General features: G+C 41.3%; 2 protein-coding genes and 1 long non-coding RNA gene across 4 annotated transcripts in view; 2 read left to right on the forward strand and 1 right to left on the reverse strand.

The window, feature by feature from the left end:
* Window positions 1-16,009, forward strand: part of grm1a (glutamate receptor, metabotropic 1a) — a 31,587-nt gene extending 15,578 nt beyond the window's left edge. Inside the window, 7 exon segments of the mRNA XM_029462693.1 lie at window positions 4,364-4,376; window positions 4,378-4,600; window positions 5,866-6,112; window positions 7,792-7,960; window positions 9,473-9,599; window positions 11,089-12,022; window positions 13,522-16,009. Of these exon segments, the coding sequence (XP_029318553.1) occupies window positions 4,364-4,376; window positions 4,378-4,600; window positions 5,866-6,112; window positions 7,792-7,960; window positions 9,473-9,599; window positions 11,089-12,022; window positions 13,522-14,332 (2,524 nt within the window). The 3' untranslated portion in view covers window positions 14,333-16,009.
* On the reverse strand, window positions 1-17,133 carry LOC115028832 (uncharacterized). Of its 2 annotated transcripts, none has more exons than XR_003834592.1 (3): window positions 16,983-17,133; window positions 9,355-9,592; window positions 1-513 (listed from the first exon to the last, which is right to left on the reverse strand). It is a non-coding gene; the product is annotated as an uncharacterized LOC115028832 (long non-coding RNA). The 2 variants fall into 2 exon arrangements; XR_003834593.1 differs by lacking the exon at window positions 16,983-17,133 and adding an exon at window positions 16,572-16,691.
* Window positions 16,818-25,421, forward strand: part of rab32a (RAB32a, member RAS oncogene family) — a 12,789-nt gene continuing 4,185 nt past the window's right edge. The window contains exon 1 of the mRNA XM_029462694.1: window positions 16,818-17,160. Within this exon, the coding sequence (XP_029318554.1) occupies window positions 16,947-17,160 (214 nt within the window). The 5' untranslated portion in view covers window positions 16,818-16,946. The remainder of the gene's footprint in view (window positions 17,161-25,421) is intronic.

Below are 25,421 nucleotides of genomic sequence, written 5' to 3' on the forward strand. Positions count from 1 at the left end.
CAGAATACGCTCATATGAATAGCTTTTGTAATGCTCATATCTTAGAAAGTATTGTTAAATAAAAACAATATGGAATGAAAAATGATCTATTTTGTGTTTTAGGTGTGAGGCTGATTAAGTACTCAAAGGTATAGTGTTTGCACGTGTGTTAGTTTTTTCTGTTAGTAACTGCTATTCACTATTTTGCCTTGTGACAAAACTTAGCCTTCTTAAATTAAAAGTATTTAAAAAGTGTAATTATATCAAAGGTCAATTTTAGACCTCATCCCGCTTGGCTGTGTTCAGTAAAACGACTGTAAAGCTAATAACGAAGTAGAACAGCGTTGACTCCTTAATCTGCTTAAACAGGTATTGCTCCGCCGTGTCTGATGCAGGTTATGTAATAATGGACCTTCCCGTGTGAAGCGGCGGAACATCGAGGTGACATCAAATCAGATTTTCTCCCATTAAGCGTCTCTCCGATGGCCCGAGAGTTTTCATGAGCTGTTTGGAGTTCTGCCAGACGGCGCGATTCTGAGAGAGGAGAGCGAGAAAAGAGAATGTCATTTTACTTCATCACTAACTCCACTGCGAGAAACAGTCAAGCATGTCTTCAACGCCTCATGCATTATTCATGTGGGGTGTTGAGCAGCACTCCCCCCCCCCTCCTCTCTCTCTATCTAAAAACCAATCTGTTTTCCACTGTTCTGTTAGAACAAATATGTTAAACGCTGAATTGTATTGAATGGAACATATTTAATGCACTTCCACTGTCAGGTAAAGTACATTTATGATAAACAATTGGAAGACCGTATGCATACAAATCTATACAGTGGTGTGTCTTTGTGTCTCTGTCTGTACCACATGTACTGAAAGAGAGCAAGAGGGACAGAGGCAGTATTCACTCGGAGAGAATTAAAGAAATGTGACTGGGAGCAATTACATTCATGTGTTTCTGACTCTAAAGTCAATTATGTGAGTGAAAAGGATGACTCAGTTGAATTTTCTTTTTAAATATGCAGCAAATATTTTACAATACAAAACAGGCAGATATCCTTTCCCAAAGAATAAGAGATTATGTTGTGATCGACACCATATTGCTGAAATGTTTTCCTCTCACCATTACCCAACACTGTTCTCGTCTTCAACAGTAATCGTTGCAGACAGTAGGAGTACACATGTATAGCTTAATGGACGCTAGCCTACCTTACCTAAATAGACTAATACACACCTTTGTCAACTTTACACATTTACTGTATTACACATCTTCAATATAAGCCCTACAAATCTGGACATTTATATCAAACACATTATGTTTCCAATGCATTTGTGCAAAGATGCAAGATTTATTTTCTTAGTTGTTTCCTACATGCCAAAACATATCCAGCTGGATCTGATGGTGGGATCTGTGCAGGATGAACAATTTAAAGCCAGCTCTCTATCAAAAGAAGAATAGATTTTCTTACCTTTTTTTTTTATTGAATTAGTGAAGTGAAGTGTTGTATAGCAAGTGACTGTCAAGTGTCAGTAGAGGGGGGTTTCTTTCCAAAACTAACGATGAATGGATTACTGCCTCAGCCTGATATATGTTATTCATCTGTGCCATAGAGCTCCTTTGTTGTCCAGAAACTATTAAAGACCAGTAATGCAACCATTGCATTAAGTGACATGTTCTTTCATTCCCATGAACATGGGCGCTGTAGTTTGCTTTGAATCATTCTGGTGCTGTAGATCGTTGGTGCACCAAATGTTTATTCCTCAGTGGCTCAGTGGAGAATTAAACAAATGCACTATTGCTTGTGTTGGAGTAACGTTTGATTAGTACTACAGTGCCCAGCTGTTTTAGGAAATCACTTAGTCTTTTTAAAGATGTATTTCTTCAGTAGGAGTCAACGGGTTTTACAGTGTCACAGACACGGTAGGGAAGTCAGAAAGTATGGAGGGACACAGTAATACATTGTTGGTTTTGGTATTGTCATGGGTTTTGTTGACAGTAAGAACAAATAAAGCCAACCTTATCCACTAAATGTCCAAATCCCAATGTGTAGAATCTGAGAGACAGATGTCAGGGTCAGCTGGAGACACTTTAACAATTTCTGATGACACAGGCTCTGTTTTCAGGATCATTTTCACACGGTCAGTCTTCTGCTGCTCAATATATGTAGGAATCCATATGTCTTTGAGCTCGAGAAGGGATATACTAGCTCAATCACACTGGTTTTAAAGTTTCCTCCGTACATGATCACGGAGTTGGTTGAATGTCTCCTTTTTTGTGACTGATGGTAATTGGTCAGAGACTTTGCCCTGCACACACACACACACACACACACACACACACACACACACACACACACACACACACACACACACACACACACACACACACACACACACACGAACGCACACATCCTTATCCATCACCCAGAACATCCCATGTGTGCGAGGTAATTGGTTCCATGGTGAGTCATACCTAATTTGTGTGTAGCTGTCAATAGCACAGGTATTTCAAGGCAGTAGCCCGGAGCCCACATTAGAGATAGAGAGACATCGAATAAAATACAGGCGGAAACCCCACACCGGCTCAGATTTAGAGAAAGTGCTGAGCTCAGAGTGGTCCTGTTTATCTCCTAATTTGTTTTTCAGTGTCTCCTTTACTGGCATTTTTCATTTCTCTTAGAGCCCGCTGGCCAGTTGTGTGTCCAAATTGGTAGGTTAGAAATTCTCACACAGTGGGTTGAGGGTTATACAAGCAAACAAGCAAGCAAGCTGAAGGGATTTCGTAAAGCCTACAATTACGTTTGAAGCACTAATGGTGAGATTTCCATCCTCTTAAATTGAGGATTGCTGCATTGGATTTAAGATAAGCCTACAAACAGTGCTGCCACGCTAATTTAACACCGCACAAGAGTAGAGGCTGTAGTCTACCTACTTGTAATGGAAGGTCATTATTTAAATGAAATCAATACATGATCTAGAGTTTGGGTTTGTGCACCGATGTTGTTCTGTCATTACGTTTGCTGTTGTTTGATAGAAACTTTTTATATTAGTCTCCCTCTGAACACAGACATACCGATCATGAGATTCAGCGGAAAGCTGCTCTACTTCACTATCGCCTTTTACTCAATGTTACCGCTGCTTATGTTTGCGGCTCTGTGTGTGGTTCAGTTTTCATGCTGTACTCCAACTTCCCCTTTCGAGTTTGAAATTACAAATGAATGAACTGATTATTAAGATTTGCAGTCGCTGACAATGTTTGCTTACTTTTTTTTAAGCTAAGTAATCACATCACTGTTCAAATGCACAATCAGTGAATAGATTGCTGTTCACACTGCGGCGACGTTCAGCAAATTCTGTCTTTGGTTCATTTGTGAGGTTGCTGGTACAAGCTGTTACATTCAGTTCTGTACAAAACTAGGCCTATTCAAGCATTTGTTCAGTAACAGCTATGATTCAGTTTGGAGATTTGATGTTTAAATGTACTGAACACCTCTACTGCCCTGTCCCCCTAAGAAAAGACAGAAAATCACGTATCGAATAGAGAATCTGTCCTTCAAAGTAAAGCTGCATGAGTGGAACCTGATTTGTTTATGTTATGTAAAAATTAAATTACTTGTCAATGCAGGCCGCTCTTTTTGTAGAACCAAGAGGAAATTCATTCCCATAGCACAGCAGCACGACAGTATCAACAGACGACAGTACACACACTTCAGCGAGGCCTTTAGTTTAGGGCGGCTATGGCTGCGAGGATCAGGCTTTTCCCAAAGCACGCCTGTCTGAACCACAGTGCTCTGTACCTGCTTAAGGAGGGCAGTGTGGGTGAGATGGTGAACGTGTGTGTGTGTGTATGTGTATGTGTATGTGTGTGTGTGTGTGTGTGTGTGTGTGTGTGTGTGTGTGTGTGTGTGTGAGTGTGTGTGTGTGTGTGTGTGTGATGTCCTGTTCTATTGAGGTTGCCACGCGTGCCACGGCCTTATTGTTTAGCTCTCTGCAAGGTTGGACCAATTATCTTGGCAGCGATGTCAGTTATGCATGTGAGTTTGGCCGGGTGAGTAACAGTAAACATGTTAAAGAAGAAGGTGGAGCAGTACAGTAGGATGGGCTGAAGAATGCTCTGAGACAACAACAGGAGGCGATGGGGGCAACATAAAGTCCTTTAAGCTTACAGATGACTGATAGTCTTTGGTGGCTCCTTTTTTATTATAATTATAATTACCACAATCCAATATAAAAAGACTCATTATACTAACAGGTACAGAATATCATCACTGTCAACGAAGGACTCTCACTCTAAATTATGAGTGTCAAATCTTTTTTATAATATTTTACCGGTCCCGCTGCGATCATTATGTTAAAGCCTCTTCTTCTTACTCTCTTGCTCCTGCAGTGACGGATGGGCAGGATCGTTACGAGGTTGTGGAGGGTTATGAGCAAGAAGCAGAGGGAGGAATCACCATGAAGCTGCAATCAGAGGTGGTTAAGACCTTCGATGATTACTACCTGAAGCTGCGTCTGGATACAAACACCAGGAACCCCTGGTTCTCTGAGTTCTGGCAGTACCGCTTCCAGTGCCGCCTCGCAGGCCACCCACAGGAGAACAAGAACTACAAGAAAGTGTGCTCCAGTGGGTGAATTTATATTTTTAGTTTATAAGTAGGAGCAATGTCCTTTTTCTTTATTTAGTCTTGCTTGCTCAGTGAGAGTAATAACAAAAACATTTGTATTTCTTTCTCTGTTTTCCTCCCCGAATATTCTCTCCCTTTGCTCCCTAAAAGGTGATCATGGTAAATTGTGTTCTTGGCTTGTTATTAGCATTTGAATAAAATTGAAAATTACTTTTACTATTACTTTTGAACTCAGATTAAAATGAATTGCTTAGCATGCTTTTAATCAACTGATAACTACAATCAATTAGTGGTTTTAGATGACTGTCATTATCTAGGAGCAGTACAGTCATCGTTGCTTTTTTTTACTTTCTCTGTATCACACTTTTATATACCTCTTTTACTCCAAAGACCTTCAAGGTGGTAAGTGTATTTTTCTTGCCACTACTATGGTGATGGTTTTTATCAGAATTGCACCTGCACTCTGTAAGCATTTGACTCATCCAAGAAAGGAAAAGTTTGACTGATGCTTTCTTTAGCACAACACTCTCATGTCATGTCTTAAAACTGCAATTTTGTAAAATTGTGACTTTGAGATGTCTTTATCCCGGCAGTCTCAGGCTCTCAGAAGATTGCATTAGTCAAACTTTAATATGGAACACTGGGCTTGTTTATGCTGTATAAGGAATAAAAAGAAAATGGCCTTTTACACTTTGAAAAACTGCACAAATGAATGGCTCACGCAGCGCGCACTGTTCACCCAAAAGGCTGAAGCACCTGAAATAATAGAAATAGATCACACCGTCTACTGTATGTGCATGTTCATGTATATAACGTAGACAATAAATATACATTTTTTTAAATGCACTGTCTAAGTGGGAAAAGATACATTTTAATTTACTCTTAAACTTTGGAAGACATATCTTTAAGGATTGCAAAGAAATCTACATTTTCTACTTTTATTTACCATTCTCCAAAAAACATTGAGGTTTGAGTGAAAGGACAGTGCTTTTAGAGGGCTGACTGTGAATTACAACTTGTCGTTTGCAGGCTTTTGAACATCATGTTGTGATTTCCTCGTATGCTAATATATTTTGCTGCAAAAGAAGGATCTGCTATGCAATAGATTCTTCATGTCTGGTTTGACTAATGTATTCATGCATTGTGGAAAACACAATGTTCCTGCAGTGTAACTGCAGTTTGAATACAGCACAAAACACCAGACGAACACAGTTTTCTTCAATTGTAAAAAATTTGATGCCCTCTTATTTTTCCTCTTTAACAGGAAATGAGAGTCTGCATGAAAACTATATTCAGGATAGTAAAATGGGATTTGTCATCAATGCCATCTATGCCATGGCTCATGGCCTCCACGATATGCACTTGGAGTTGTGCCCAGGGCAGCCGGGGCTCTGTGATGCGATGGACCCGATCGATGGCAGCAAGCTGCTGGACTACCTGCTGAAGACGTCCTTCAAAGGAGTCTCAGGAGAGGACATTTATTTCGATGAAAACGGAGACACCCCAGGAAGGTAAGAGAATGAGGAGGGGGTAAGAATATAGAAAAAGGCAGGACAATTAAAACAGAGATTTCATATTATAAATGTGGTTGTAATCTGTGAATTTCTCCTGTTTAACGCTCTACTACTCATTAGCATGCGTGTAACATGCACACAAGTGTGCACCGATCTTGGGCACAGAAGGATGTAATTAGTTTGGACTGGAACAGATTCAGCGGATTGTCCACTGTGGCAGTCACTTTCATCTCTCTTCAGTCCAACTGACAGCATTTGACAGTCAGAAAACACAGGCGTGTCATTACACCGTCAACTGGAGGTCAGGTGGAGCACATCCTGGTTCAATATAAAGATGAGGCCACAATGTGCACTGGCGAGAGCTCTCGATGTTACACTAACAGGGTTGTTAGCTGTTTAAATGACTATGGATGAAAGGTTTGCTAAGCTGTGGAATCGTTATCATTAAATTACCTGTCACTCTCTATATCTCCATCCTCCTCTCACTATATCTCCCTCGTCCTCCCACTATATCTCCCTCCTCCTCTCACTATATCTCCATCCTCCTCCCATATATCTCCCTCCTCCTCTCACTATATCTCCCTCCTCCTCCCACTATATCTCCCTCGTCCTCTCACTATATCTCCCTCCTCCTCTCACTATATCTCCCTCCTCCTCTCACTATATCTCCATCCTCCTCTCACTATATCTCCATCCTCCTCTCACTATATCTCCCTCGTCCTCCTCACTATATCTCCCTCCTCCTCTCACTATATCTCCATCCTCCTCTCACTATATCTCCCTCCTCCTCTCACTATATCTCCCTCCTCCTCCCACTATATCTCCCTCCTCCTCTCACTATATCTCCCTCCTCCTCTCACTATATCTCCCTCCTCCTCTCACTATATCTCCCTCGTCCTCTCACTATATCTCCCTCCTCCTCTCACTATATCTCCCTCGTCCTCTCACTATATCTCCCTCCTCCTCTCACTATATCTCCCTCGTCCTCTCACTATATCTCCCTCCTCCTCTCACTATATCTCCCCTCCTCCTCTCACTATATCTCCCTCCTCCTCTCACTATATCTCCCTCGTCCTCTCACTATATCTCCCTCCTCCTCTCACTATATCTCCCTCGTCCTCTCACTATATCTCCCTCGTCCTCTCACTATATCTCCCTCCTCCTCTCACTATATCTCCCTCGTCCTCTCACTATATCTCCCTCGTCCTCTCACTATATCTCCCTCGTCCTCTCACTATATCTCCCTCGTCCTCTCACTATATCTCCCTCGTCCTCTCACTATATCTCCCTCGTCCTCTCACTATATCTCCCTCCTCCTCTCACTATATCTCCATCCTCCTCCCATATATCTCCCTCCTCCTCTCACTATATCTCCCTCCTCCTCCCACTATATCTCCCTCGTCCTCCCTCTATATCTCCCTTGTCCTCCCTTTATATCTCCCTCCTCCTCCATTATATCTCCCTCGTCCTCCCTCTATATCTCCCTTGTCCTCCCACTATATCTCCCTCCTCCTCCCTTTATATCTCCCTCCTCCTCCCATTATATCTCCCTCGTCCTCCCTCTATATCTCCCCTCATCCTCCCCTCTTTCTCTGTTTGTGACCCCCCCCCCTTTGTCAATTAATAAACTTGTCCTTGCTCATTATAGTTCTCCGTCCCTCCCTCTGTCCACCCAGGTATGACATCATGAACCTACAGGGTGTGGGTGATGGACGCTATGACTACTTAAACGTGGGCTCCTGGCATGAGGGCATGATAAGCATGGATGACTACAAGCTGTGGATCAACACCAGTGACATAGTCCGCTCAGTCTGCAGTGATCCCTGCTCCAAAGGACAGATCAAGGTAGGGATTCAAATGCTCCAGTATTAAATGAACTCCACCAGTGTTCATTTAGTCTGTAAAACCTGTCTTCTGAAAAATCCATAGTCATTAGCGGTGGCGAATTAGCTGTGTGGCTCTGGAGGTCCAAATCTATCTAGAAGTGTTAATTCAACACTGTGTTAGTGTATATAAGTAAATACCAGCAGAGCCAATTCAACATGGATTCTGCTATAACTGGCTAATTTAACTAGAGATGAGTTTGGTCAGGCAGACAGCTCTTGGTCTTTATGCCAACACAAGTGGGATGGTTGAAAAACGCTCTCTCCAAGTTGTCTTACAGTAAAATGTTGATGTCAAGCAGGCACAAAAAACAATTCTGCTTTTTAGGGGACGCTATGTGCTGGACTGTTTCTTGGCTGGGAACTTTGTTTTTTCTATGGATTGAACATATGAGGCATAAAGTGTTATTTAGCTTTAGAGGTGTTACCTTTGGTCAAAGTCAGAGAAGCTGTTTTCCCATTTCCAATCTTAATGCTAAGCTTAGTTAGCCGACCGCTACTTGTGGTGGCTTCAGTGGTGTCAGTCTTCTCATCTAACTCTCGGCAAGAAAGTGTATATTCCCAAAATGTTGAAATTGTCCGTTAAGAAATCATCAAAAAATATTACAGATAACCCTGAGAGGGACATTAATATCTGTACAAAATGTCATGGCAATCCATCCAATAATTGTCGTGACATGTCAGTCGGAAGGATACATCATGTGGGAACCATGTGTGTACAAAATGTGTTGTAATCTATCCAAAAGTGGACCGGCTGACCGACCAACATTGCCATCCACAAGGCTAAAAATAAGCACAGAGTGTGCAATCAATTAAGACAGAGATGGCATTTCCCTTGTGCTCTCAAATAAATCTTCTTTTTTTTTTTTACTGGTAACTGTGTCACATGATGCACCATTCTTGCTTTGACTCTCAACGCTTTCCATTTGTTGTCTTTGGAAATCATACAATGTTTCCTCAGCTGGCAAGTAAACTTTGGGGATTTTACTCTGTCCTATATTTTGACATCCTGCTTTATCAATGAAATATTATCTGTCTGAGAAGAAAGCCAGTTTGAGACTGTAAATAATAATAAAAAAAAAGTATAGTTATTGTGCCCAGATTGAAGAAATGCCCTGATTTGCTTCATCTTGATCCGATTGTTTTCAGTCTAGCACTAAGTCGCCCTGAGGGAGTGTACATCCTCTCTCCTGGCTGCTTCCCCCTCTATCTGCTTTGTTTCCTGCCCCACTTATCACCCTGCTTTACATATCACAGTGCTTGGTAACAGCTTCTTTGAGAGCAGAGTGTAAAAGCAGCTGGCCTTGTTTTATAAACAGTGTGTCTGGGGCTCAAGAAAAAGAAACTCGCACCAACCTCGTCTTTGATATCTTTGGGTGTGATGTGCTTCTTGTCACGGTTTGATTAGTGTTGTGACCTGTTACTAAGATGTCTGTGACCCCTCATCGTTAATGTCTGGCCTCTCTGCTCACAGGTGATCAGGAAGGGCGAGGTGAGCTGCTGCTGGATCTGCACCACATGCAAGGACAACGAGTACGTCCAGGATGAGTTTACCTGCAAGGCATGTGAGCTGGGATGGTGGCCCAATGATTACCTGGAAGGTAAGAGACACAAAACCAGTCACTCTGAGCACATCTACTTTTAATTTGATGAACAATGTTCATTTATTCCATGCTAACCCACATCTGCCTTCTCTCTTTGTCAGGTCATTTACTGTATATCTTATAACACCAATTTCACTGAAAACAGCACAAACTCTTTCTCTCTAACTATTTTTGCGCTTTCAAAAGTCCTGCTCCCACATAAGCCTATTCACACTTCACACCCTGACACTTCTTTTTGCTGGTGCTTTTCATCATCCAGGTCCTATGACCTTGCTCTCTTAGCATTCTCAACCAACACACTACTCCTCCCCTCTTCCCTGCTCTTTGCCTTGTTGTGACCCAGTGATTGTTTTGACAGCGATTTATATAGTTGAGAGGAGCTCTCAGTTCCCAGGTGTAAAATCCTATTACTGCCGTGAGCGGCTTGGGGATACATTTCAGCAGTCTGTCGAGGAAGAAAATTCTCCCTTCACTCTCATTACATGTCCCTATCTGGAGAATACTAATAGAGAGAGTTGGTATCCTATTCATAGAGCGAGGTTGTACTGTCCACTCATTTGCTCATTTAGGGCAGGATCTTTTTTTCTTTTAAACCTTTATTTTTGAACATAATTTCATTATGGTACTGGCTTTGATCCGAAGTCAATGTGACTTTGCCCAGAAACCATGTACAGCACAAGAGTGAGGTTTGTTTTTGAATTATTCAAAGGTCTCCCAGGTTAGATATGACAGCATAGGTTGTTAGAGGTATAAGGGATTTGAAGAATGTGTAAGAACAGATACAGATAAGAGAATTTCATCTTTGCCACCCTTGTCCGTTTGTACGCAGTAACAGTGCGCTGCAGTGCGCTTCACACACTTCCCCTCAACTGAGCCTCAGTGTGCCTTTTGCAGAAGTGCTTTTAAATAATACCTTAGTATAACAACTGCTTTACACCTTCATATCCACATTAGTCCTTTGACATTTTGTGTTGAAAATATCCACGGTTCCTGAGGCAACAAGTAAGGTCATTTTAACATTTCAGTTTCTCATGATTTGACATATTGGGAGTTAGCAATGCAAACCAGAAAAGGGTTTCTCAGTGCATAATGCATAATGCTATTAGCAGCAGCATGAAATTTATGGGGTTTTAAGCTGGGGAAGTCTACGGATGTCAGTTTTCTCCCATTAAGCTCTATAAACGTCCTCTGGATGTTGGATGGCAACTACTGCCTCATGACAGAGTTGACACATGTCTGCACATACACATTTGGCATAAAATGAAAATGAGAGATTTCTGAACTGGAGCTTTGACACGTGCAACTTAGTTCCAGAGCAATTCGCCTGATCTCTTCTACACATCTGACTACACGTCTCTCCTCTCTGCCACCTCTCTACTGTTTGTTCATTGGTTCTTTTCACCTGTTTTAATGTACCTTTCATTCACACAAAGAACTACTACAGTTCCAACAAATGATTACCCGACATCTCCTCTGCTCTTTCCAGGCTGTGAACCCCTGCCTCTGAAGTATCTTGACTGGGCGGATGTGGAATCTATGGTGGCAGTGGCTTTCTCCTGCGTGGGCATCCTGATCACCTCTTTTGTCACCTTCGTGTTCATCCAGTACCGTGATACACCTGTGGTTAAGTCCTCGAGCAGAGAACTCTGTTATATCATCTTGGCAGGCATCTTCATGGGCTACATCTGCCCATTCACCCTAATTGCCCATCCTACTGTGGTCTCCTGCTATATGCAGCGGCTCCTGGTGGGGCTTTCCTCTGCCATGTGCTACTCTGCCCTGGTGACCAAAACCAACCGCATTGCCCGCATCCTGGCAGGCAGCAAGAAGAAGATCTGCACCAGGAAGCCCAGTTTCATGAGCGCCTGGGCACAGGTGGTCATGGCCTTTATGCTGATCAGTGTGCAGCTAACTCTGGAGATCACACTCATCATTCTGGAGCCTCCTGAGCCCATCAAGTCTTACCCGAGCATTCGTGAGGTCTATCTCATCTGTAATACTAGCAACGTAGGAATGGTGGCGCCACTGGGCTACAACGGCCTGCTAATCATGAGCTGCACCTACTATGCCTTCAAGACGCGAAACGTCCCGGCCAATTTTAATGAGGCAAAATATATTGCCTTCACAATGTACACTACCTGCATCATCTGGTTGGCCTTTGTGCCAATCTATTTTGGTTCAAACTACAAGATCATAACCACATCCTTCTCAGTCAGCCTGAGTGTAACAGTGGCACTGGGGTGCATGTTCACACCTAAGATGTACATTATCATTGCCAAACCAGAGAGGAACGTCCGAAGCGCCTTCACCACATCTGATGTGGTGCGAATGCATGTTGGAGATGGGAAGTCGGCTCAATGTGGGACCAACAGCTTCCTCAATATGTTCCGCCGGAAGAAGCCTGGCTCTGGCAATGCCAAGTGAGTGACTTTTTACGTTGATTATATTTGGGTAAAGCCAAAACTATAAGATGCCTAAACACTCAAATGGTACAGTGAGATGTCCAAAGCTGATCTTTTGGCATTTCTCTAAATAAATCATCAAAAGTAACATGCAGGTGCTTATTTTTCACAAGAATATTTGAGTGTTTATGCTTGATGTAAATGGTCCAATTTTTTTATTTCCACACTGATTTGTATGGCACATCCCCTTGAGGGGCATGACATATTATCGATGAAATGATGCTAGATTTAACAGAAAACTCAGGGCGGAACATTTTGCTGTCATTGATTCAAAGCTAACAGGCCATGCTAATGTGTCAGTGATTAATAAAGTGTATATTTCTCACATTTAAACTACATATAAGACTTGCATATAACGTTTTTGAGATCCACAGCAGTGACACATGGACAGGTGTCTAAAGTAAGGAGTGGGGCAGAGTATGAGCGTGATCCCAATATGTTTAAGTGTTGTCTCTCACCCTTGCTATGCAGCCTTTCTAATCTTCTAACCTTTTAACCTTTTAAACTGAGCAGCATACTGTCTGCAAAGTGTTGAGGCTGGCAAGTGTTTTGGCATGGTGGTCATTCAACTCCTTTCCTGGAGAGCTGCACTGTCGACGGAGACATATTTCATTATTATACACAACCAGGGGATGAATTTGGAAACTCACCAGGTAAATTCATAAATTGATCTTAAAGAACAGTTTGCCCAAAGTCTCACATGACATAGAGGTGGCCTTCTGTTTATTCCATTTGAACTATTGCATTGAATTAAGCTTGATTTTGATGAGTGACACAAGTATTCATAATTTGGTTATGTCTCAGCTTGAGTTTTGTATTCAACAACAAAGCTTATCACTTGCCTCTGTGATCCTGTAACTCCTAAACTTGAAATTGAAAAACAATGTTTTTGACACTGCAGCCCTCCAAGAAGAAGTTCTGCCACCCTGCCGCTTTTAGTTTATCCTGAATTAACCTCACATCAAACTTTTCTCAGCATGAATGCCCCTCCCCTCCCCACCTCTCAAACTAATCACATTAGAGCCAGTCATAGCTCGTTCTGCACTAAACTCTGTGTCAGTTCAGGCACCAACTAAAATACTGATTCCAAATGCATGAGTCCCATTTTAATGTTATAAACAAATAGTTAAGAGAGTTATGAGCTGGGTGTCTCCTGATTCTGTAAGCTCAATGTTTGAAGCAACTTGATCATAATGCTGTCTGCAGCACATTATGACTCACAATGTTTGTGAAGTGCCACAGTTGATAAATGTGATGCTCCTTAGAGCTCATCAGTGACCCCCTTATCAAAGCTGTTAATGTCAAAGTCATGTGGTCAAAACATATTTTAACATGCATCAGAAATGTTGAAATGCTGCTGCTCTGTTGTGTTGCGTTGCTGCTATGCTGATGTTGTTTTTCTGCGCCCACATCCCGGTTTCCTGTGTTAGTAACTTGGGTCTTTATCTCGTTCATAGTTCTAATGGCAAGTCTGTGTCATGGTCTGAATCAGGTGCAAGACACCCTCCGAGGGGGGGGAATGTGTGGCACAGACTGTCTGTGCATGTGAGGAAACAGGAAGCCGGCTTGAATCAGACGGCGGTCATCAGGCCCCTAACTAACACCCCCGACCCCCACAGTTGTGAGCCCTCCACCTGCAACCTTGGCACAGAACCCCATCTCCCCCAAGAACCGCGCGGCGCTAAGCCTCTGTACAACCTGGTGGAGGAGGACGACGAGGGCGATTCGCAGCGCACCCTCTGGACTCCCTCTTGCTCTGGACAGATGCAAGTGCTGGAGTCTAATTTAGATAAGCCGGCTTCTTATTTGCCCTCTCACTTGAAGGGCTGCCCCACAGAGCGCTTGCACGGAGCTGTGGTGGACACACATAGCTCCTATGTCCCCGCACTGAATGACCACAATGCCAGGGAGGCAATCCCTGCCAACAAGCCTTTGAGCTTGACCCCCTCTCTGCTTCCTTTGACCCCACAAGTGGGGGTGTTTGACGAGGAGGGGTCCGAGGATGAGGAATTGGACCTCTTACACAGCTTCATTTATGATGCCAAGGAGGAGGGGGAGGGCGGGGAAGGCATGGATTTAACTCAGAACAAGCCAACTCTGGAGGATTCCCTAGCTCTGTCGCCCCCCTCCCCCTTCAGAGACTCTGTGTGTTCGGGGGAGTATGTCAGCGACTCCCCCATCATGGAGTCGATGCTCGGTAGCCCTCTGAGCTCAGTCTACACCTCAAACATCCTCCAAGACTTTGCACACAGCTCCTCAACACTGTGAGAGCAAAACAAGCGCTGGCACAGAAATCGCATTTCCACATACAGGTTCACACACACACACACACACACACACACACACACACACACACACACACACATAGTCACATGCATACTGTGCAACAGTATTTCAAATAATCATTTCAAGTTATTATTATTTTTTATCTTTTTCTCTGTCATTTGCTTGCTTGTATTTATTACTCTGCTTTTATAAGTAAGGGGTTAATCCAAATTATAAGTAGAAACCACCAGGAATCATCCATGAGTGCTTACATTTCTGAAGGGCTGTCAGTGCACAAAGCCTTTCTGTAAAATGCCAAACTGGGAAGAGTGCCAAAACTAGTCAGCTCTAATGCCAAATTGCGATGAATTAAGCAACACTGAGTGACATAATAAAGGATATAGCTGTGGTTCTCATAATGGCAGTGCAATGAAATGGTCTCAGAGAAACAAATGGAAAGACAAATACAATTCTGTGGTTATATATGTGCACTGTAAGATACAACCAGACACCAAACTGGCTCTAAGCACTGCAATAGCTCAAGTGCATTTCATGCCAGTTTTGATTAGCTCTGCTCCTCTCTGCTGCACATGTACTGCTCTGTTCATGTGTGTAGCGGTCGCAGCTGCATTAAAAAAAAGTATTCGCTTTTCGCCTTTTTCCCTTAATTAATTTCACCTCAGCTTTCTTTCATCCGACCTCATCGCAATTTAAATATTACAAAGAGATTAATTAACAAGAAACGTGCAGTAAGTTGGTTGAATATTACTTTTACGTGTCGCGAGATGTGCACAAAAATATTATCACTAAACTGAGATTCTGCTGAAGACTTGCGCTGTATATGTGATATGGATATAATGTGCCAATCAAAGTTGTTATCAACTTACATCCCTGCTTTCAGTTTTTACGATGTAGCTGATACAGGTTAGCGTGATTGTAGATGATGGCGATGTTGTGTATTCAGTTTACACTCAATCATAACCCTGAGAACAAGTTTTATGAGCATGGGATGTGATAAAAGAACAAATTTTGCTTTCCATGCCGTGTTGATATTTCATATGTTTTCTGAGTTTGCTGTGTTATTGTAATGAAAAACACAGTACTTGTACAAGTTCTCAAAGTTTGTAATACTGTTAAGCCATCTCTTGTTTTTCACACAGGTGGTATGTTTGTAATACTGATAAATGTTTCTATATTTAGAATGTCAACAGAAAAAAAAGAGTTTATACATTTTGAAACTGTCCTCAGATACTTGTCACAGAACAGTGTGTTTGGTTTTTTTGGGTAACTTTTAAGCTAACTTGAGTCGACTGTATCCTCTTGAAAATATTCAGTTGTTAAAGTAACCAATGATTAGTTGCTTCTTGTAATGAGATTATACATGCTTCAATTTTGCTTAAATCATGCATTATAAACTTTAGTAGTTTACTTGAAGTTAAGTTTCTTAGTTCTTTATCTATAAGAATGCAAATTATTTCAAAGTACAAGACTATACAGTGCATAGTGCAATTGTATTGTATTTCCAAATGTTTTTAGTCTATTATAGTGTAAGTTGTTTAATGATTTTAACCAATGTAATATATACGAGGGTGCCACCTGTTTAACACTGTCGAATCTAGAGTGTAATAGGCCTTTATGTTTTGGGCAAGCTGAACAATGCTGTAAAATAAAAACTATTTATATTAAGAAGACTGATTACTGACTACAATAGCCTCAAACACTGGGTTGTCATTGGGTTTGACTGCAAAAAAGACTTGCCAAGCTCAATATTAGTTTAAACCATTTTCCCCCAAATACAGTTTGGGGCTAATCAGGGATCTTTAAGAGGTTTTTAAAGTGTGTCAAGAAAAAATCTTAAATTTAAAGTCCGCCTCTGCTTAAAAATGTGTTTTATTGATTGGTACTTCACTTTGAGCATCACATCATTCTTTCACATTATATATATATATATATATATATATATATATATATATATATATATATATATATATATTTTTTTTTTTTTCATATAGAAACAAAGTTGTTTTAAACTTTTAAGGTAGTTAATTTTGACTTTTTTTTTTCTCCAAGAAAAAAACATCTGACACAAATAATTATTCAAAGATTTAAAACAAAACAAAAAGTTTTTTAAATGTATTTCTCACTCCACGTTCCTGAAGTTAGCACAATAGACTTGTTTCTTTGTTTAAAAAAGAAGAAGAAGAAGAAGAAGAAAACAGAAGTGGGTTTGGTTGATAGTTACCTGATGACAAAGGTAATTTACATAACACAGATCGGGGTCTTGTATTTGAATAGGGAAAACAAATGACTCTGCAAACATGATAGGGTTACTGTAACCGCAGCAGCACGAGGAAGCTTGAGCGTATATCAAGTCTCTTACATTTCCGGGTCCTATGACTTATCAGGTGGTTGCTGAGTGGCAGCAGCAGGAGCAGGAGGAGGAGGAGGACAACAAGGAGAATTAGAAAGGGGAAAGACAAACGTAAGTTCTGTTGCATTTGGCCCTCAGCCCTCTGACCAGCCCAGTCCTGCAACAGCTCTTCGCAGGAAGCATACATGAGCGAGAAAGCAGAAGCTTTCTGAGTTTCGAGAAAAGTTGTCAGTGTCTGTCTTCAGCATGGCCGGGGGCTCTGTGTTTGAGTGTAAGGAGTACCTGTTCAAAGTGCTGGTCATCGGGGAATTAGGTGTCGGGAAAACGAGCATCATCAAACGCTACGTGCACCAGCTTTTCTCGCAGCACTACAGGGCGACGATCGGGGTCGACTTTGCACTTAAAGTTATCAACTGGGACAGCAAAACGCTGGTCAGGTTACAGCTGTGGGATATCGCAGGTAAGGAAACGCTCATTCACGTCAGTAGCGCGACTTTTGGTTTCTTTTCATTATCGATGGAATGCCAAGATCAACATTTGTGTTCGGCACAGGAGAAGTTTCACTTTTACAAGATTGAAAACTCAAGAGTTAGACATTTCATGATTAAATTATACGTTTAATCATGGCTACAGTTTTAATATTTAACCAGAAAACCCACACGTGTTATTGAAAATTATGTAACAAAGAAAATTCCATGATCTCATATAGGAATAGGAATTTCCAGCAGAAGACCGGATGATCATGTTTGGTCGTTGTCTTTTCCCCTTTATGATCACGGCAGCTCATAATTGTCAGTGGAATGTAGGTCACACTGTTATTACCGACTGAGCGCCTTCCCCCTCCATGAAACTCACCATAATATTCTTGTAATATTTTCTCTGGGGCTTAATTAGTTTATAGGTTTACTAAGTGACTTAACTAGTCGTTAATGTTATTCCATGCTGTTGTTCATGTTGTCACTTTAATATTCTCCCAATGCCCCCTGTCCCATGTGATCCTCCTTGTATTTATGAGAGGATTTCAGTAAACTTTCTCAGAGCCTTTAAACTTGGCACACACATTGAAACATGTGCAACCCAGCAGCTTGAGTAAGCAAGCTGAGAAAAATCAAAGCAGTGTAAATAAAAGTTTCACACATGCAGGTGGTTCTCCACTCAAACTCTCACTGTTTGTTCATCTCCTGGCACAAAAAGATCACACTGCAAACAGAGGAGTCTGAGAATGGAGTGAAAATATCACACTGCAAACAGAGGAGTCTGAGAATGGAGTGTTGGAAAGGACAGGTGAGGGAGGAAGTGAGAAGCAGACAAGCAAGCAAACACTATGACTTACTGTTAAATGTCCAAGCTGACAGATGCAGGCTTTCTACAGTTCTATCGTGTGTGTGTGTGTGTGTGTGTGTGTGTGTGTGTGTGTGTGTGTGTGTGTGTGTGTGTGTGTGTGTGTGTGTGTGTGTGTGTGTGTGTGTGTGTGTGTGTGTGTGTGTGTGTGTGTGTGTTTCTCCAGAGATGGTGCACAGCTGGAGATATTTTGGTAAACAATGTAGGAGTAATCCAGTTTTTCCCAAATATTTAAGATGGTTGAAAGTCACCATGTGCAACTGATTTAGCACCACAGAGAGGGATTGTTTCCTAGTACATGCTGTTCATAGGCTTGGCCTGAAGTGCTAGTTAAAGCTGCTCATCTGGCTTTGCTGTAAAATGTTTTAGTAGTCTGTCAGATTTTGTTTGTGTCGTTTCAAAAGTCAGCTGTTGTGGGTCATATCCATTGTGTACTTGCAGTAATTAAGCTCTATTCAAAGGACATGTTCACATATTTCCAATTCTATTTTTAATTTAGATATCCTTTTTAATTATTGTTTCATCCTGTTTGAAGAAAAGATTATTAGCCCTCCTAGATGTATTCTATTCATACTTTTGAACACTGCAATGGTGGCACAGGTCCATCCTGTTCCTCAATCAAACAAGCCTCATATGCTGAGTAAGATCAGGACAGATGGTCAAAGGACTGCTGTTTTTATATTCATTCCATCGCTTACAGCAGTGACAGAAAGGGGGTGGACAGTTTGGTGTGTGTGTGTGTGGGGGGGGGGGGGGGGGTCATCGCATACTGATTGGCAGTGTGGGCTTGGTTCCCCTGCTGACACTTGGGCCCTGACAGCACAAGCTCAGCATGCAGGGGCATCTGTGATTGAGTGCCAGGGAAGGCCGTCTGCCTGTCACAGCCAGACGGCACTCTATCAGAGGATCTGCGAGGATAAATAAAACACTGACACACACACACACACTTAGGCTGATATCCATAGAGACAAAGGGAACACACTAGCACATATTGGGTGAACGGAGCATGTACACACACTGTGACCAGAGAGGAAGTTTGAGGTAAAATGACACGGATACTAAACCTCATTTTTCGTATCTACACCAAGGTCTTGTCTACGGACGCTCAGAGGACAAAATAAGCAACAAAACGTTGGCGTGAAAGAGCGAAAGCTGGAGGTATATATGCCAAGTCTTTAGGACCAACCATTAAGCCAGTTAATCGTGCAGAAAAAGAGGAGACATTATCTTCTGGGCAACGCTGAGCGCAACTTCAGAGTCCTGTGTCTTTTAGCAACCTTACTAATGATTACAGTCTGAAAGGAATGATAGTAATCAGAGGCTTCTACGAGATGTGGGCACCATGGAAGTCAGTGTAAAGCTTGCAGCGATCCTGCCCCTTTTCACCCAGAATTGCTACTCTCTCTTGGATTTGTGAAAGCGAGTGGACAGGATGATTATAACCATGACATAGTGCACCTCGTACGACCATTAACAGGAAGTATACCTTGGTTTCCATCACAGTGCTAACCCACTGTGCTGTCAGGAAAATATATCTTTACATTGACCACTAAAACTCTCTTTCTCACTCCAACGCTGCCATTTTCCATCAGAATTCAAAACGTTCTGTTTTATTTATAACATTTTTTTAACCTTTTGACTGACATTGGCTTTTGTGTGCAACACTGGATCCTTTTTTTTTTTGACTTCTCAAAATCCTGTCCAAACTAACACTGACCTGTGACATGGGGTCGCAAGTAGACGTGATTTGTTTTAAGGGGTCACAAACCTAAAAGGTTAGGGAAAGAACTGAAGGTAACAATTATTTTCATCATCACTTATTCTGTAGATTATTTCCTTAACTGATCAGATGATAATTTGTTCAATAAATAGTGTGAAAAAAGTTAAACTTCAATTGCTACTTCCCAGGGCCCAAGGTGACATCTTGAAATGACTTGTTTGTCTGACTGCCACATAACAAAACAAACACCACATCCTCACAGATGAGTAGGTTGTAATGTTTGTCATTTTGCTTGAATAATTACTTAAACCAATAATTAATCATCAAAGTAATTGCTAATTAATTATCTGTGAATCGTCTAATAGATAAATCAACTCAACCACTGAGCATCACCTTATCACTGCCAAGCAATTTATCCCCATTAGGCATCAGAACTGTATGTACTGATTGTGACACTGATGCCTTTTCGAGCGCACGATGTGACAAACGCACCAAGGAGGAATGTATGCAACAAGGACAAAGGGACCTAGTGCTTGACACCAAAAAAGGTGCATGAAAAAGCTCCTTAAGTAGTTGTTTAAGTAGTATTCATTGTACCTCTGCCTTTACCTTCTCTGCTCATAAAGTAACCGTCTTTGCAATAAATTGTCTTGGTCACTTCGCTTTGCGCTTGACTACTGTCCGATAGATCATTGAACACGGTCATCTGCTCCATACAATTATATATCGGTGATTAATACCATGAAACTTTTCCTTGCCTGTTCTGGATTGTTACACAGATTTCCCCGAAAGGCTGTCGGTAACAGTTTAAACGGATCACATGTAATAATTCTATAACAAATATTTGTATTTTCAGCTAAAATCCTGCAACCTTGTGCCAAGGCTTTATGTTAATCAGCCCCCATTAACCCTTCAGTTGAAGGTAAAGGGAAACAAAGGTCATGCCACTTAAAGGTTGCGTATTGTCCCTTAATTCGTTCTCTGTTCTGTGTCGAAGGCTGTAGTAAGCTGTAGTAAGTCACCGCTCACATGCTGCTCAGTGGAATTTGAACGTGCCGGTCATGTGCTGTTCAACAGTCTCCCCTGTGAAACTTGTGCTGAAGACTACCTTAATGACTGGACCCTGTGTTGTCTTTGCCATTTAAGTTGTTTGGAGGGCGTGTGGGGAAGTTTAACAGCCAGTTGCCTCCTAACAACAGACGGAGACTGCTGCTGTTGCTACTGCCGTGTCTGGCTTGGACAGTTTCTATGGTAACCCACCCACAGGATAGCAATATGTACGACCGTAGAGGAAAGTGGGGTTGCTAGGGCTATGGATAATGATGAGACTTTTATTTCTGTTTCTCCCACACAAACCCAGATGATACAGTGGCTGTAACTTAACCGTTTGTTTTTCATCAAGCAGTTCTGAAGACTTCTCAGGTTCATCCCCAGAATACCAAACCGTGCTTGAGGCCGCGCACCAGTGTTCATTAGTGTGGTAGACTGCACTGACATGTCCTCGCTTTAACCCTTTGGGATTCCACAATAGTTCATTGTTCACTTTCTTTATGGACAGATTGAGACGTACAGTTTGTGGGCATGCTGAGCGTTTGAGGCAGCAGCACACGTCTTTGTTCTCTCCTGCAGTCTCATGCGCCTCTGTGGCATTCAGTGAGTAAATACTCTGTTGTTCACACAGCTCATTCCATTGCCGTGTTTTCTGCTGATTTGGTGAGCGGCACATGACAGACATTTCTGCTTTTTAGTATGTCACGTGGCCTTTTATTTAAGTGTAGATTGCGTCATTGAATTCCAATGTTTTGGTTTGCTGGTTCCAGCTTCTTAAAAGCGAGGATTTGATGCTTTTCTTAGTCTTGCGTGATAGTAAACTGAATATTCTTACGTATTGAACTGTTGGTAGGACAAAACATTTGAAGATGCCACCCATTAGTCTGTGGGAAATTCTAGGACATTTTGATGGAATGGATTATTTGATTAGTAGAGAAAATAATCGGTAAAGAAAATAATCAGTAGTTGCGTCCCTAATTCAAAATTTTTCTTATTTTCAACAAATCCCATGGAATGACCAAAGCCGACAATGAACTGATCTGGCTGTGTATCAAAAGCCTGATAAAGCTTATTCCTTTCTGCCATTGACCTTCATTGATGACCAAAAACAACCGTAGTTTATTTGAAGTAAATTTCACATTTACCGTACTACAGTAGCACTCGAAGTATGTGGCAGAAAATAGTCCCCAACAAATATGTTATTTTCTCCTGATTGCTAAATAGGTTGAGTGCCATCGACTGACTGGGGGAATTAGAAAAATATTGAAAGATGGGCTAAAGAAAAGTTGCTTTCAATCCTTTTATGGGATTTGGTGACAATTTAAATAAATGTAGAATATCAGCAGCACTATCCTTTTAACCACCATTGTGCTGTTCTTCTGCAACACAGGACTGGGTTTAGTACATGCAGGTGATTAATTATCAGAACTTACTTATGACACTTTAAAGGTCAGGTATCATGGGATTTACTGTCATTTAATGTTTACCACAGCACATTATCAATACCAAATAACACGCCATGCAACAGTCAGGTGTGTAATTGTGAGCGTGCTTGCATGTGCCACTGCAATCACATCGGTGATATTGATTTGATAATCACCCCATGCAAGTCTTTTCCATCCAGTCGGTTCTCTCCCAGGAGGAGTGAGGTTGCGTCGCCAAGAAATCGACCCAGCAATAAGGACTGGATGTCCAAAAAATCAAGTGAAGTGTTGAATGTAGACTGACGTGCTGTCATGGCTTCTTCAAGCATTTATGGAACAGTTTGTTCTTAGTTCCTAGAGTAAATGATGGTCATACTTATTCCCATCATTGACTAATATCTTTGCAAGTAATAAGTGTGCAGGCCAACCTTACAAGTCTGCACTTTATGCAAAACAGTTCCAAAAAGGTGAGCAGACCAAAAAGAAATGTTAAGCCATTCGTCCATTTTTTCAGCTGAGCACAAAAGTCGTTTTTGGAAGTTATTAAAGTCGGTACGTAATAATGGGTTTGATCACCAGCTCTGTTCATTGGTGACGAGATTTCATTTAGCAAAAATAAAACATGGTTTGCTGTATTCCTTGCCCTCTGTGCTGAATATTCTTCAGTCACTCAATATTAGCTAAACGTTAAGTTGGTTTCAGTCAGACCTTGCAATAGAATACAAAGACAAGACAAGTGCCTCAAAGTGCCTCAAACATTTAAGCAATTTCCTTTCTTTCTATTCTCTGCCTTTGCCTCCACTCTGCCGGATGTATGAGCTCCATAAGGCCTGGAAATAAAAGCCTTATTTCAGTCTATTGGCTCTTTTATCCCACTGTGTCGTGTCTCTGGTGAATTCACCTGGGGTTATATCAGCTAAAATTAGACTCTCAATTATGAGCAATTACCGTCAGGCCTGTGGGCCCCACAGTGTATTCACTCTCTCGCTCACACCCGCACTGCGCCACGCCACTCCAGTTCCTTGGTAGTTGGGTAAGTACCCTCAGTAAAGTGAAAGTGAATGAGAGTGCTGAGTGAAGCTGTGCTCACAGTTCCTTAATCCTGTTCTCGGTTCATTTTCTATTTTGTAACTCTGCTCTAGTGGACTGTCTTATACACCGTACAATTACATAGCCCTGATACAAGCCCTGCGATAGCCCTGATACAAGTGTGTTCACATCAGATAACTGAAAGAAGTTGTACTTGGAAAATCTGCATTTTGTATGATGACTCACCATCATAAACATAACTGATATTAGCACACACAAGCTCAAAAACAGGAACCATATGTGGAAGCTTACGCAAGAGCTCACATGTGTGTGTGTGTGTGTGTGTGTGAGACATAATTGTTTTTATGTGAAGAAAAAAACCACTGCTGTCATCAAAAGAGATTTAAACCAACCATAATCCTCCAACTTTTAATGTGTAACTGAAACTGTCGTAGATGTTATTTTGAAACGACAACAATTTTGCATTTGCACTCCAGACGGTCTACGTCACAGATTATGATCACAGCTACACATGCTTGTACTCTGTTCCTCTTACTGCAGGCACAGTGCTTATTACAGGATAAGTCTGGTGATTCTTAATCATATTTCTTATAATCAACAAATCCCATAAAAAGATGAAAACCAACAATGGTTTAATCCCCACTAACAAGTATTGTCTGTGTCGTCAAAGCCTTGTGCCACAGACCAACATTGTTGTTCAACGACTATTAAATACCCATCAATTATTACACTTTAACATTAATTAGGCAATCCGACAAACACGGCCCTGCGGCTGAAAATACTCGTTAGTGCACTAAATGTGTATTCATCCGCGGCTGAAAGAAGTACCCAACAAATCGACTATTTACTTGTATTTGAGTAATGTTTGCTAAAAACTACAGCACCCAGCTGTTCTTAGGACATTATTTAATGTCTTCTCTGAAATGTATGAGTATATATTTGTGGTCTGTCCTTAAGAAGGACGAGAAGACAGAACAAGTCGGCTGAGGGCGACTTAGAAGGAAGCTTAAAGGTATCTACAGATGGATGAACACATTGTTGGTTTTGGTATTTTAATGGGATTTGTTGACGATAAGGAAAATGTAGAATATCACCAGCTTTATCGTTCAATTCAGAATGTGTTTTTCCTCAGTGGAACACTACAAGCCAAAAATAGTCAGAGTAGTGAAAGTTGGACGTAGTCACCGTAGCTATTTAACATGCCTAGCAGAATCTGCACAAAAGCAAAAAAGAGGCGTAATGATGGAAAGATAAAAAAGGGCCCGGCAGCTTCTTTTGATTAAAGTCTTAAATAAAGAAATCTGGGGCAGAAATAAAAGGATCTTTTGATCAAATAATCTTAAAAGCGTGACGTCAGCGAAGTGTTGAAACCTTTCGCCAGTTGAACTGCTGATCAAAGATTCACTCCCCCCCCCCAATGAGATACTGTGCTGCACGCATCAGTGCACACTTGTGCTAAGGTGAAGTGATGTGTGCAGACTAGAAGGTATGTTTGAGTGCCGTTCCTGGGATTTCTTTCTCACCTCAAGTCTGTTTTTTCATAAAGGTTTAATTTCAATTGTGCTTATTAAAATATGGAAATTCCAATGGAAATTTGAATTAGTTATGACTATAGTTATTAAACCCTAGATCTTCCTGTAGTTGTTTTCCATGGTGTGGTGACAACTAGACTCAAATGCACTTATGAAAATGAAAAATACCTCTGGTTAATCTTTACAGAGTTGGTATGATGTACATATCCGTAGATTTAAGAGAAGTATGAAACAAACGTAGTCCGGTTGTGTATAAGAAGAGACCTCAGATTGATGGTGACCCCAAATATTCTGCTGGTAATTCCCCTTGCTTTTGTCTTTATGAAATATCATCTCAGATGTTCTCAGAAAATGAATTGGGCCCATGGCAAATAAAAAAAAATGTAGGATGAATAAGAACCATCTCTATCCTCATGGAGTTGAGAAAAAATGAAGAAATCAGAATGAATTTCTCACATTTGGTTTCATGCTTAAGATGCTGTTTTGGTCATTTTTATGTTTTCTTTTTGAGAGATTTATTACATCCAGATGTTTTTGAATCTTTACGCACATCCAAAACTATAATACTCATCTTTGTAAAAATGCAAATATTTCACTGAATTCT

Source organism: Cottoperca gobio, chromosome 24 (genome assembly GCF_900634415.1).
Source record: "Cottoperca gobio chromosome 24, fCotGob3.1, whole genome shotgun sequence".
Classification (NCBI taxonomy): Eukaryota; Metazoa; Chordata; class Actinopteri; order Perciformes; family Bovichtidae; genus Cottoperca; species Cottoperca gobio.